Raw genomic sequence first — 13,801 nt, forward strand, 5'->3', positions numbered from 1 at the left:
CTAAATCAAGTTTGTGTTTGGTCTGAAAGTCTCAGCTCCAGCACTTGGCTGACTTGGCATTGAATCTTGTTGCAAAATCATTGTGTTAGGGTCCATGTGATAACCTAGGCCAGCGCTGGGTTAGAAGGCACATTTTTAACTGCCCACTTATATAACTTATAAATCTAAACTTTTTGCTCTGTGTAACATTAACAAGTAGATGAGATGTTTAAAGTAGAATGTGATACCAATATTGCTTTGAAACCACAATACATGATTTATCAATGTATTTTGATTGAACATAGAATTTAGAACATTACAACACAGTTTGTTCATTCATTATATGCTGTGTCGTATGACGTGGGTGATTGTGGTCTTGCCAAGATTGTTCTTGGCAATTTTTCTACAGAAGTGGTTTGCCATTGCCTTCTTCTGGGCAGTGTCTTTATAAGTGCTATTTATAAAATCTACTGTACTTAACTTATGCACAAAACAGAATGTCTTTCTGCCCTAACTGAAATTCTACCATCTATTTATATCGTTAAATGTGGGTTATCCTGACTAAAGTAATCCCTTTGGCTAGATTGTGTACAGGAAAGGGGAAGGGATATTTCCCAGTGTTCATTTACACACTCATCCAGATAATCAATACACACAAAATGCTGGAGGAAATCAACAAGTCAGACAACATCCATCAAGGGGAATAAATAGTTAATAGTTCAAGCCCAGACCCTTCATCAGAATCAGGTTCATTATCACCGGCATGTGATGTAAAATTTGTTAACTTACCAGCAGCAGTTCAATGCAATACATAATCTAGCAGAGAAAAAAATAATAATAAATAAACAAGTAAATCAATTACGTATATTGAATAGATTTTTTTAAAAAAGTGCATAAACAGAAATACTGTAAATTAAAAAAAAAAGTGAGGTAGTGTCCAAAGATTTAATGTCCATTTAGGAATGGGATGGCAGAGAGGAAGAAGTTGTTCCTGAATCGCTGAGTGTGTGCCTTCAGGCTTCTGTACTTCCTACCTGATGGTAACAGTGAGGAAAGGACATGCCCTGGGTGCTGAAGGTCCTTAATAATGGACACTGCCTTTCTTTGTAGGCTAGTACCCAAGATGGAGCTGACACCCAAGATGGAGCTGACTAGATTTACAACCTTCTGCAGTTTCTTATGGTCCTGTGCAGTAGCCCCTCCAGACCAGACTGTGATGCAGCCTATCAGAATGCTGTCCATGGTACAACTATAGAAGTTTTTGAGTGTATTTGTTGACATGCCAAATCTCATCAAACTCCTAATAGAGTATAGCGGCTGTCTTGCCTTCTTTATAACTACATCGATATGTTGGGACCGGGTTAGATCCTCAGAGATCTGGACACCCAGGAACTTGAAATTGCTCACTCTCTCCACTTCTGAACCCTCTACGAGGATTGCTATGTGACCCTTTGTCTTACCCTTCCTGAAGTCCACAATCCACTCTTTCGTCTTACTGACGTTGAGTGCCGTGACGTTCAGGGCTCAGGAAGAGTCTTAGCCTGAAATGCTGACCATTTATTCCCCTCCCTAGATGTTGCCTGTCTTTATTTTTGATATTTGAAATCTCTGTACTCGAGGTTGCATATTTTAGACTATCCAGCATCCGCTTTGATCTACTACCATAGCAGGAGACCCCGATGCATAAACACGAGAACCGTCAGGATGGGAATCAGTTTCTTCCCCCAGGCCATTAGGCTTCTGAACTCCCCGCTGCATCATATTCAAGGTGTCGCCGGTTAATTTGTACGGTACCCTACAATATTTAATTTATGCACTTTAATTGGTTTATTTATGCGCATTTATTCATTTGTAGGTTTGTTTCTTACTTTCCTAAGTTATTGTACATTACATGTGTACAACTGTGCTTTACACCCTGGTCTGGAAAAATGTAGTCTCGTTTGATGCTATACGGTTAAATGACAATGAACTTGTCTTGACATGGGACTCTTCAGGACAAAGGAGGGTTCTTGGCTTAAAGGATCTCGGCCCAAGATGTCTACTGTTTATTCCCCTCTATAGACGCTGCACGAGTTGCGGAGTTCCTCAGGCATTTTGTGTGTTTTGTTTAAAAATCAACTTCTCTGGATGCGTGCAGAATGACTTGTTTGAAGTTGATTTTAATACTTTTACGAGCAAACCTTCAACCTGTCAGTTGAAAACATTTTCTCTATTTACAGATGTTGTTAAACTCAATGGCTGGTTCAAACTTTTTGATTCCAAGTGTCATTTATTTGTCATGATATACAGTTCTATTGCATGTGATCTCTGTATTCTGGTTCATCCGTGCATCCAAAAACATTTCATGTATGGCAGAAAACTTGAAGCTTGAATATTTTGAACATGATATGTTCAGCCTTTTGAACAGTGATGTATGCAGCCTTTGCCGGTCATAAGGTACTCTTTAAAGATTTTTTGACAAAATGTTTATTCTATTGATTTCTGCTCCTTTGAGCATCTGATTGTTAGAACTGTGTATAATACCAGTTATGTCTCAACATTAATAGTTTGTAAAGGTTTGATCTCGGCATCAGAGGAAGTAGGGGACCGTGGAGACTGACACAATTGTTGCCTTGACAAGAAAATTGCAGTTAGGTATTTTAATGGTGGAGAATATATTTAATTGATTCCTCCCCCATTCCAAAGACATACTTTGGGATCATAAGCTGTGAGCATTGAGACACTTGCAGGCTGCCCCCAGCGCAATTCTCGCCAATTTGATTTGAGGCAAACAACGCACTTCACTGTATGTTTTGCTGTCATCATCATTATGTACTGTGTTGTATGACACAGGTGATCATGATCTTCCCAAGACCATGATTGGTCTTCACAATGTTTTTTTTAAACAGAGGTGGTTTGCCATTGCCGCCTTCTGGGCAGTGTCTTTACCAGACGGGTGACCCCAGTCATTATCAATACTCTTCAGAGATTATCTGTCTGGCATCAGGCGTCACATAACCAGGATGTGTGATAGGCACTGGCTGCTCATACGACCATGGTTCCCATGGTTTCACGTGACCCTGATTGGGAGGGGGAGATGATGCTAAATAGATGCTACACCTTGCCCAAGGGTGACCTGCAGGCTAGCGGAGGGGAGGAGTGACTTACACCTCCTTTGGTAGAGACATATCCCACCCTGCCATTCCCTTGCAACCTTTAGTTACTTGGTAATATTTAACAGGGAAAAACAAACAGAATACCATGATCAGCGTTTAATGATTTAAAGTCAAAGATTATAAGACATCAGTTAATTTTTACTTCCCTTTACCAGATCACAATGTGATATGAGAAGTTCGACATTTTGTATTTAATGATGGTACTGTGGTAGTCTGCTAGTGTAGATGGATAATCGTTAATGTGCCATGTAAATACACAAGAGAAATAAAAGCATTAGAGAACACAAACAGGTAAATTATAATTGTGATCATGAGCTTAATTAAACAGAAAGGATTGTTTAACTTTGGGCTGAGACCAAACTATTTTTAAGTGCTCTCATCATAATTACTAACAATGTGTTAGTGTCAAACCACACTTGGAGCTTTGGGCTCCTTATCTAAGAAGTACTGGGATTGGAGAGGGTGAGGTGGTTCACAAAAATTATTCTGAGTGTGAAAGGGTTAACCTGCGAGGAGCACTTGATGGCTGGAGTTTAGAAGAAAATTGGGGGGGGGGATCTCATTGAAACATATTGAATATTGAAAGGACTAGACAAGACTGGATGATAGAGAGGATGTTTCCTATGGTGGGTGAGTCTAGGATCAGAAGGTACAGTCACAGATTAGAACAGCGGTTTTATGCTACGGACCAACACTATTAAGCAAGGGGTCCGTGAACCCAGGTTGGGAATCCCTGGAGTGGAGCGGTGTCCGTTTAGAACAGAGAGGAGAAGAAATTTCTTTAGCCAGAGGTTGGTGAATCTGTGGAATTCAGCTGTGGGGGGCCAAGTCACTGGGTATATTTAAAGATTATAGGTTCTGGGTTAGTCAGGGTGTCAAAGGTTACAGGGAGAATGGGGTTGAGAGGGATAATAAATCAGCCGTAATGGAATGGCAGAGCGGAACCTGATGGGCCAAATGGCCTAATTCTGCTCCTAATGCATAACATGAGCAAAATGTTTTATCTATTGAAACATTTTATATTTTCCACTTTTTTCTTCTCTTCAATACCAAGTGTTCAGATTGCCCAGCCTGCTGTTGAAGTCAAAGGTACATGAACACATGACAGAAGCTACAAAGTTGTCTTTTCGTAACAGCACATGGCTGTGACAGAATTGAAATTTACAGAGGCACGATATTTTGAAATTACTTATTATAAAAGTCACTGCTAAGAAAATAGGGAGTTAAAAGTTAATTGACCATATAACAACTTTGCCATTTTGTTAAGGAGGAAAACATTTGAACATCTGAGAAAACTTTAGTGTAAGTGAGAAGTAAATAAAAACTCTTCCTCCAGTGCTGTTCCATGTCATCTTCAAGCTGATGGTAGAGGCGAACCCAGAATCAAACACTCATCTTAATGGAGTTGTAGTCCGGTGACCTCTTTGGCTAGCTGATGGGGACGAAAAGATAGAAGTCAGAGATCAAGTTCATTGGTCTCCATAAGACATAGGAGCAGAATTAGGCCATTCAGCTCATCAAGTCTGCTCTGCCATTCCACCATGGCTGGTCCTGGATCCCACTCAACTCCATCCTCCTGCCTTCTTGCCATAGCCTTTGATGCCCTGACCGATCAGGAAACAATCAACTTTCACCTTAGATATACCCATGGACTTGGCCTCCACCACAGTTTGTGGCAGAGCATTCCACAGATTTACTATTCTCTGGCTAAAAAAAGAAATCCTCCTCACATCTTTTCTAAAGGGTCACCCCTCAGTTTTGAGGCTGTGCCCTCTAGTTCTAGATACCCCCAGACAGGAAACATCCTCTCCACATCCACCCTATCTGGTCCTTCCAACATCCGGTAGGTTTCAATGAGATTCCACCCCCCTCCCCTGGGCATTCTTCTAAATTCCAGGGAGTACAGGCCCAAAGTTGCCAAACACTTCTCATGTGTTAACCCCTTCATTCCCAGAATCATCCTCATGAACCTCCTTTGGACTCTCTCCAATGACAACACATCCTTTCTGAGATATGGGGCCCAAAACTGTACACAATACTCTGCACAGTCTGACTACCGTCTTAAAGGCTCAGCATTATCTCTTTGCTTTCATATACTATTCCCCTTGAAATAAATGCCAACATTACATTTGCCTTCTTTACCACAGACTTACCCTGTAAATTAACTTTCTGGGTGTCTTGCATGAGGACTCCAAAGTCCCTCTGCACCTCTGATGTTTGAACCCACTCCCCATTTAAATAAGTCTGCACTATTGTTCCTTTTACCAAAATGTATTATCATACATTTCCCGACACTGTATTCTATCTGCCACTTTTTGCCCATTCTTCCAATTTGTCTAAGTCCTGCTGCAGTCGCATTGCTTCCTCAGCACTACCTACCCCTCCACCATCTCTGTATCATCCACAAACTTTGCCACAAAGCCATCAATTCCATTATCCAAATCACTGACAAACAATGTGAAAAGTAGCGGTCCCAATACTGATCCCTGAGGAACACCACTAGTCACCGGCAGCCAACCAGAAAAGGCCCCTTTTATTCCCACTCGCTGCCTCTTGCCTGTCAGCCATTCCTCTGTCCACACCAGTCTCTTTTCTGTAATGCCACAGGATTTTATCTTGTTAAGCAGCCTCATGTGTGGCACCTTATCAAACGCCTTCTGAAAATCCAAGCAAATGACATCCACTGCCTCTCCTTTGTCCACCCTGCTTGTTACTTCCTCGAAGAACTCTAACATTGCTTGTGTCCCCCACAGTGAAGACGGATGCAAAGTACCCATTAAGTCCATCTGCCATTTCTTTGTCCCCCTTTACTACTTGACTAGCATCATTTTCCAGTGGTCCAATATTAACTCTCACCTCCCTTTTACCCTTTATATAATTGAAAAAGCTTTTGGTATCCTGCTTTTATTGAGGGCTACTATGCCTTCAAATTTCTTTTCCCTTCTTATAGCTTTTTAGTTGTCTTTTATTGGATTTTAAATGTTTCCCAATCACCCAACTTTCCACTCACTTTTGCTACTTTATATGCCCTTTCCTTGGCTTTTATACAGTCCTTAATTTCCTTTGCCAGCCACCATTGCCTACCCCTGCCATTTGAAAACTTCTTCCTCTGTAGGATATATCTATCCTGCGTCTTGTGAACTATTCCCAGAAACTTCAGCCATCTCTGTTCTGTCATCATTCCCACCAGTAATCTCCTCCAATCCACCTGGGTAAGTTCCTCTCTCATGCCTCTGGATTTCCCTTTATTCCATTGCGATAGTGATATATGTGACTTATGCTTGAACCTCTCAAATTGCAGTATGAATTCAATCATATTATGATCACTGCTTCTAAGGGTTCCTTTCCGTTAAACTCCCTACACAACATCCAATCTAAGGTAGCTTTTCCCAAAATCGACTCTGCAAACCCATCTTGTAGGCATTCAACAAATTCCCTCTCTTGTGATCCAACACCAACCTGATTTTCCCAATCCCCTTGCATATTGAAGTTCTCCATGACTATTGTGACATTACTCCTATGCTTTTTCCAGCTCCCTTTGCAATCTCAATCCCACACCTTGGCTACTATTTGGAGGCCTATATATGATTACCATAATCGCCTTTTACCCTTGAAGTTTCTTAACTCCACCCACAAAGATTCAACATTCTCTGACCCTATGTCACCTCTTTCTAAAGAAGTAATTCCATCTCTTACCAAAAGAGCCATACCACCGCCTATGCCTTCTTGTCTGTCCCTTCGATACAAAGTATCATTGTGCAAAGTATTGGATGTTAAGCTCCCAACTAGGCCTTCTTTCAGCTATGACTCAGTGATGCCCACAATATCACACCGACCAATCTCTAATTGCGTCACGAGTTTGTCCACCTTATTCCAAATTCTATGCGCAGGTAAATACAGCACCTTCAGTCATGCAAACTTCACCCTTCTGAATCTTGCCTCTGTGATACAATTTAACTCTTTGCTGTGTCTGCATTTGTACCCAATCATTGGCTCGTCCTTCCTTACATTCAAGTTACACCCATGATCTATTTGTAAACCTGCTGGCTCATCCTCATTCTGGTTCCCATCCCCCTGCCACATTAGTTTAAACCACTCTCAACATTTGCCTTTCTCATCGTGTGGAAAAATAAGTAGATAAATTCACTCAGGAGATCAGCAGTCTCTGAGATACTCAAACTATCCCATCTGGCACCAACAATTATTCCATGGTCAGAGTCACTTAGATCACATTTCTTCCTCATTCTGATGTTTGGTCTGAACAAGAGCTGAACCTTTTGACCATGTCTGCATGCCTTTATTCACTGAGTTGCTGCCATATGATTGGATGATTAATTACTTGCATTAATTAGCAGATGTACAGGTTACTGAGTGTAAATTCCTATTTATTTTAAGGCTGAGAAGGGACAAGGCAGAAGATGGGTCAATTACCAAATTTCACACCATCAAGGAGGGAAGAGTTAGCTTGATTTTAGAGCAGGTTGAAAGGTTGGCACAACATCATGGGCCGAAGAGCCTGTACTGAGCTGTAATTTTATATGTTCTTTATCATTGTTTCAGTAGTCTGGAAGCAGTGATGTGCCACTGAAGGGCTTTCGCTTGACTTTCTGCAAGCCAACATCTCTTTAGTGAGGGGCAATCAACAGTATTATTTATTTTTTGTTAACGATGCATCCCTATGCATATGGTCACTCCATATTCTGCAGTGTTAAAACATGTAAAGATAATGTTTTTCTTTCTGAAATACCATCTTCAAAATGTTCATATTTATAATTTGCTATTGCAATGATAGTTGAGCCAAATATAGAGAGCTTAACCATTTCCTGTACAAAGTGGAGTTGACGTTTTCATATAGACCCCAGGCTCTACTTTACCAATTCCTGTCAGAGTCTCCGTAGACATGTATCTTCCTGACAAGTCTATTTGATTAAAGTTACCCCTACTGATAAAAGTACATAAAAGTAACAGAAGAAAGGGCTCACCTCTGGGCTGTTTACTGGGATATATCCTGGGAATTGACTTGTATTCGTCTGGAGGTGGAAGGTCTTCAACTGAGTGAAAATTATATTTGGCCTCAAAGTCATCAGCTGAATATAAAGACACGATGGAGGAAACAAATCACACTGTTAAAGATTGTTGAAAAACTTATTTTTCAGACAGCATTTCTTTGAAAGGTTAGTTCTAATTATGGAATGTGTATGATGCTATTTCTATGGCTTTGCTATCAGCTCCAGCAACTTGAGCCAAGAGCCAGAGAAGGTACACAAAGTAACCAGACTAAAATTTCTTTAGCAGAGTGGGGGGGGGGGGGGGAATTAACATTATTTATTTTTATTTAATATTGTCTCTCTATATATATGGTCACTCTATATTCTTCAATGTTAAGATGTGTAAAAATAATTTTTTTGAAATGCTCATATTTATAATTTTCTACTTGCAATAAGCATGTGGTGGTTGTCCATCGTGTCCAATGATGACATAAAATCTGTGTGGGAGAGTTTTTAAAAAGTGGAAAAGCCACTGGGGCAGTTACACTCTCTCGACCTTGAAAGTCTGGGTCCAGTGGTACAAACAAGCATCACAAATTGATGTCTTCCTTGGTTGCAGTGGATGACCATGACGTCTTCTGTGCCTTGTCATGCCCTTGGCTCTCCATGGAGTGTTGTAGAACCACCTTCCTGTCCATTGGATCTCACTGTAGATCAGAGTCTGCCCAGTTTACTGGAGCTGACTTCACATGCTAGGACAGGCATGTCCGTAATCTCACTGGAACATGAGGCCTACCAGCTACCCTCACCTGGTTTAACCTACCTGTGCACTGGGGAGTGGCTGCTGTTGCACACAAACAGCTGCTGGGAGCCACAGGTGAGAAAGAGCTAGCCATCTCCTGTTTAAAGTGGAATTGACACTTTCACTTTGAAATCAGACTCTATTATTTCACTACTTCATCATTTCCTGTCAGAATCTCCTGAGCCTAGTGTCACTTTATGGACCTAAAGTCAAAATAGAAGCTATCTTATGTATTTCTATTTATTGTGTATTTTATTATTGTTTGCTTTATATTATTGTGTGTTTTTGTGCTGCATCAGATCTGGAGTAACAATTATTTTGTTCTCCTTAAACATTTGTGTACTTATGCTATTAAACAATCCTGAAATATTTCTTCTCAGGTTTCAAGAGGAACTGTTTCATTCGGCTGTATTCATGCATGCTTGAAGGATAATTAAACTTGAATTTGATTTGATGATCTTGAATCTTGAAAGGAAATACTTTAGAAACTATACTTCTACTTTGTTGTATTGTGCTTTACTGTTCAGTGTTCTATTCTGAACCTTTATTTTATTATCCTTTTTAAGGGTACACAATAATGAGAAATCCAAATTGGACTTGGACTTTCCATTAATAGAATTGGTTAAACACAGAATGGTTATGGCTGCCTTTGACCTGGCTACCAAAAATACACTCTACGTGTCCAATTCCCCCTATCGGGTGAGTAGAAATAGGTCCAGAACCTGCAGTCAGTAAGTCAGCACTGAAGGAAAACAACTTCCCGCTCGTCTCGATTCTCTTCAAGAATCTAACAATTTCTGTGGCAATAGCTTCCCTTGTGTTCAGTCCTGCTACTGTTAGGGGCCCTGAAACTCTGAGAAGATTCTTAAGAGATTTAGTTTTGTTGGTCACATGTACGTCACAGCATACAGTGAAATGCGCCCTTTTGCGTCCCATCTATCAGCGAGGATCGTGCTGGGGGTAGCCTGCAAGCGTCACCATGCTTTCTGGCAAGGCTCGAAGGACTGGGAGGGCTTATTCCACACTGTACGTCAATAAATAAATAAAATGAAGTGTTAATTTGTTTGGAACATCTGTCAGCTAATAGGTGCTAACTTTCCTCTAAGCTTTAATTTCGAGGTACCAATCCCATTGGGGTTTTGTTTTCAGAATCTCTGCAAGGAGGCTGTTGAGCGACTGTCTTTACTTGTTCCATGGGTGAACAGAAATTGGGGATTTTAGACATTTAAATCATAACACAACTGCTTAAAGACACACATTTTTAATAATTACCATACACTGGTGGCGGCACACTGGCAAGTCCTTGCCGATTTTTCACTGGTAATGGTGGCGGTGGAGGAGGTGGGGGGAGAGGTGTCCGAATAGCACCGGGCGAATGCTGGTTTCTGCTTGTAGCCTCGGTGCTGGATGACCTGGATGGTGGAAGAGGAGGCGATGCTGATTTTCCACCTCCATTGTGCACTAGGAAATAAAATTGGTTACATTTTAACTTAAGTGCTCAATAAAACCCATCAGAATTGACAATGATCATTACGATAAGACGTTAAAGCAGGATTAGGCCATTTGGCCCATCGAGTCTGCTTCCCATTCCATCATGGCTGATTTATTATCCCACTCAATCCCATGCCTGCCCCGTAACCTTTGAAGCCCTTACTAATCAAGAACCTGTCAATCTTGGCTCCAAGTATACTCAATGACTTGGCTAAATAAATTCCTGAACACCTTTGTTCTTAAGGGACGTCCTTGTATTCTGAAGCTGTGCCTTCTGGTGCTAGACTGCCCTGCTATTCTACATCCACTCTAGGCTTTTCAATATTTGGTAGATGTCAATGAGATTCTTCCCCCACCCCCCACTCCCCACTCCCCACTCCCCACTCATTCTCCTTAACTCCAGTGAGCACAGGCCCAGAGCCATCAACTGCTCCTCATACGGTAACTCTTTCATTCCCAGGATCATTCTCCTGAACCTCCTCTGGACCGTCTCCAACATCAGCATATCCTGTCTTAGATAAGGGGCCCAGTACTGCTCACAATACTCCAAGTGTAGTCTGACCAATTCCTTATAAAGCCTCCACATCACACCCTTGCTGTTATAATCTAGTCTTCTGAAAATGAATGCCAACATTGCATTTGCCTTCCTCACCACCAACTCAACCTGCAAGTTAACCTTTAGGGAATCTTGTACAAGGAATCCCAAGTCCTCATTATGGTCTACATGTACAATTACTGGAATGAACACCTCATTTGTTTATGTTTGCTCTTCTTTTCAACAGAAACATGGATGATCTTTTAACTCATTGCTACTTTCCTATTCTGCTTAGGATTCTTGTCACTCATGTGGCCCCCGGGGGTGATACTCTACTACAATAAGTAAAGGGTTTCCTCACCCAACCTGGTCCCTCCCTATCCAGTACACTGTGGTCCTTCCCCACAGAGCCCTTGTGGTGGCTGCACCAAGTTTCAGTGCGTCCTTCAGCACGTACTCCTGCAGCCTGGAATGTGCCAGTCGGCAGCATTCCTCTAAGGGCATCTTGATTGGCATCTTTCACTGAGTTGGTGATCTTCCAGCTACAGTTGCTTTTCGTGTGTGCGTGTCTGTCCCTGGAAACAGCCTGTAGATTAGGGAACCTTTTGATACATGGCTGATCGTGATGTAAGCCCTTGCATCTTTCTCCACACTGTCTTCGCAAACCCACAGTCCACAAAGAGATGGGCACCTGTCTCATCCACATTGCAGTCATCCCCAGGGCACAGTGGGAATTGAATAAATATTCAGTTGCTCTGGCACAACTCAGGTGAAGCCGCTAATTTACCCACAACTACTGTGAGGCTAACATCCGACATTTTACTTGTTGACATCTCTCACTTCTCAGTGACAAGAAACTGGCATTTTTGTCTCTTCTCCAATCTGAGGAAAATGTCCTGAGTTTAGAGCATTTCAGAACACGACTACGCATCAACAATTAACCTTTTTTTAAGTTATGAAAAAAATTACAATAATTATAATCCTACATCGAAACCCTTTAGGACCTTGGAGTTTAAAATTACTATCCAATCTATTTAAAATAGAAGAATCATTGTTTTCTGTGGCATTAGCCACTCTGCCTAATCAATTAAGTAAATCTGACCTTAGTTGCTACTACCGAATTGTAGATATTATATACAGTATTGATTTATGACGTAATGTACAATACCATCAGGAGACACGTCGTTACTGTATAACCAACCAACTCTTACCTGCAGATCTAGATGAGGCTTCCCTTGTGGACAGTTGGGTTGTGGACGATGCTTGGCCAGAAGATGAGAATGAGCCTGGATGGCCATAGGGAGGGGTTGATGGCAGCGGAGGAGGAAGAGGAGATGTATGTGGCCTGTTGGAAAAGTTTGGTAATTTCGGAGGCAGAGGTGGAGGAACTTCTGGATTGCTTAATAAAGGAGGCGGTGGAGGTGGCGGAGGAAGAGGGCTTTCAGCTCGCCCATGAGGAACACTGGAAGAAGATGGTGGTAGTGGGGGTGGAGGGGGAGGAAAATCTGTACAGTCTTCTGTGCAAATTATAGGGGGAGGTGGAGCAGGGAACAAGAAATCTGAAGTTTGATCTTGGAATTTGTGGGAAGGTGGAGGCGGTGGTAGTGGAGGAGATGGTGGTGCTTGTGTGTATTGAAATTTAATTGGTTTATTACTTTGAGGTGGAGGTGGTGGAGGAGGGGGTAGAGAGCTTTGTGATGTAGTTTTTGCAGGTTTATTGAATGAGTGAGCAGGTACTGGAGGAGGAGAAGGCAATGGAGTTCTACCCTGACATGGAGGCATGACAGGAAGGGGAGGAGGTGCGAGAGTGGGCATGTTAAGTCGCCCTTGAAGTGTCCTTTGAACTTTAGACACATCAGTTGGTTCTGGACAGCTTGAGTGGTTGGATGTGCTTCTCTCATTCCTGCCACTGTTATTCTGGACTGGGTATCTCGGTCCTTGCATTTTCATTCCAAAATGGGGAGCAGGTGGTTTGGAAACTCTCTCTGAAACTAACAAATCGCACATTAGTGTTTCAAAATCATAAGCATTTAATTTTTAAACTGTGTGAGTAATTACTTTTTATGTAATTATTGGCTGAAAAATACCACAAAAGTTCACACAAAGTTTTTTAGTTCCTTTCCGTACCTTGTGATGTATTGGGCAGCAACGTTGTCATTTCTTTAACATTTGTCTGTTTTTTACGTAACCAATTTACTAGCTCGGCGTATAACCCAGCACAGATGGAAAGCGTGCAAGGAGCCAGCTGGATTTGAACCTGGGATCATTCACCTCGAAGGACAGTGTCGATGCTACTACACAACCAGCTGGCTACACAAAGTTTGCAAAGACTACTTTTCATTTTCCTAGACACTCTGATTCTAACAAAAAAAAACACCTGATCTAAATTGTAATTCAAAGGCCACTGAAGATTTAAGAAAATTTGGTAACATCAGTTTTTTTAAAACACTTACTTGGCCAAAATATTATTATAATGGTGTGTGCATTCCAAACATGTTCTATGTCCTAAACAAAATGGATCTTTTAGTTTCTTAAATACATCAGCCTTCATCTTCTGAGTGCGAGTTCTGATCTGCAGAGAAGTAACTTTTTACTGTAGTTAGTATCTCTAGATCTGCATATTCCATATATCTGCTTTAAGTAATTCCATTGAAGTGTCTTGAATTAGCCAGTAAAGGGAATACTTCCCAGAGATCAGTGTATGGATGAGATGGGAAAGCTCTTCCCTGACTGTCCACTTTACTAAGTACACTTGCTGGTTAATACAAATGCTGATCAGCCAATCATGTGGCAGCAACTCAAGTGACAAAAGCATGCCGACATCGTCAAGAGGTTCACTTGTCGTTCAGAC

The 13,801-nt window shown here is 41.5% G+C and overlaps 1 protein-coding gene across 5 annotated transcripts in view; it reads right to left on the minus strand.

Annotated features, from left to right (window-relative positions):
• Positions 1–2,283: 2,283 nt before the first annotated feature.
• The window catches only part of wipf3 (WAS/WASL interacting protein family member 3), a 57,371-nt gene continuing 45,853 nt past the window's right edge, over positions 2,284–13,801 (minus strand). For 2 of the 5 annotated variants that reach the window (XM_072282999.1, XM_072282997.1), the window contains 4 exons: positions 12,162–12,941; positions 10,197–10,385; positions 8,117–8,221; positions 2,284–4,566 (listed from right to left, as the gene is read on the minus strand). In XM_072282999.1, coding sequence (XP_072139100.1) covers positions 4,526–4,566; positions 8,117–8,221; positions 10,197–10,385; positions 12,162–12,941 — 1,115 coding nt within the window. In that variant the 3' untranslated portion in view covers positions 2,284–4,525. The remainder of the gene's footprint in view (positions 4,567–8,116; positions 8,222–10,196; positions 10,386–12,161; positions 12,942–13,801) is intronic. The other 3 variants (XM_072282995.1, XM_072282996.1, XM_072282998.1) reach the window with 2 other exon arrangements.

Source organism: Mobula birostris, chromosome 19, assembly GCF_030028105.1.
Source record: "Mobula birostris isolate sMobBir1 chromosome 19, sMobBir1.hap1, whole genome shotgun sequence".
Classification (NCBI taxonomy): domain Eukaryota; kingdom Metazoa; phylum Chordata; class Chondrichthyes; order Myliobatiformes; family Myliobatidae; genus Mobula; species Mobula birostris.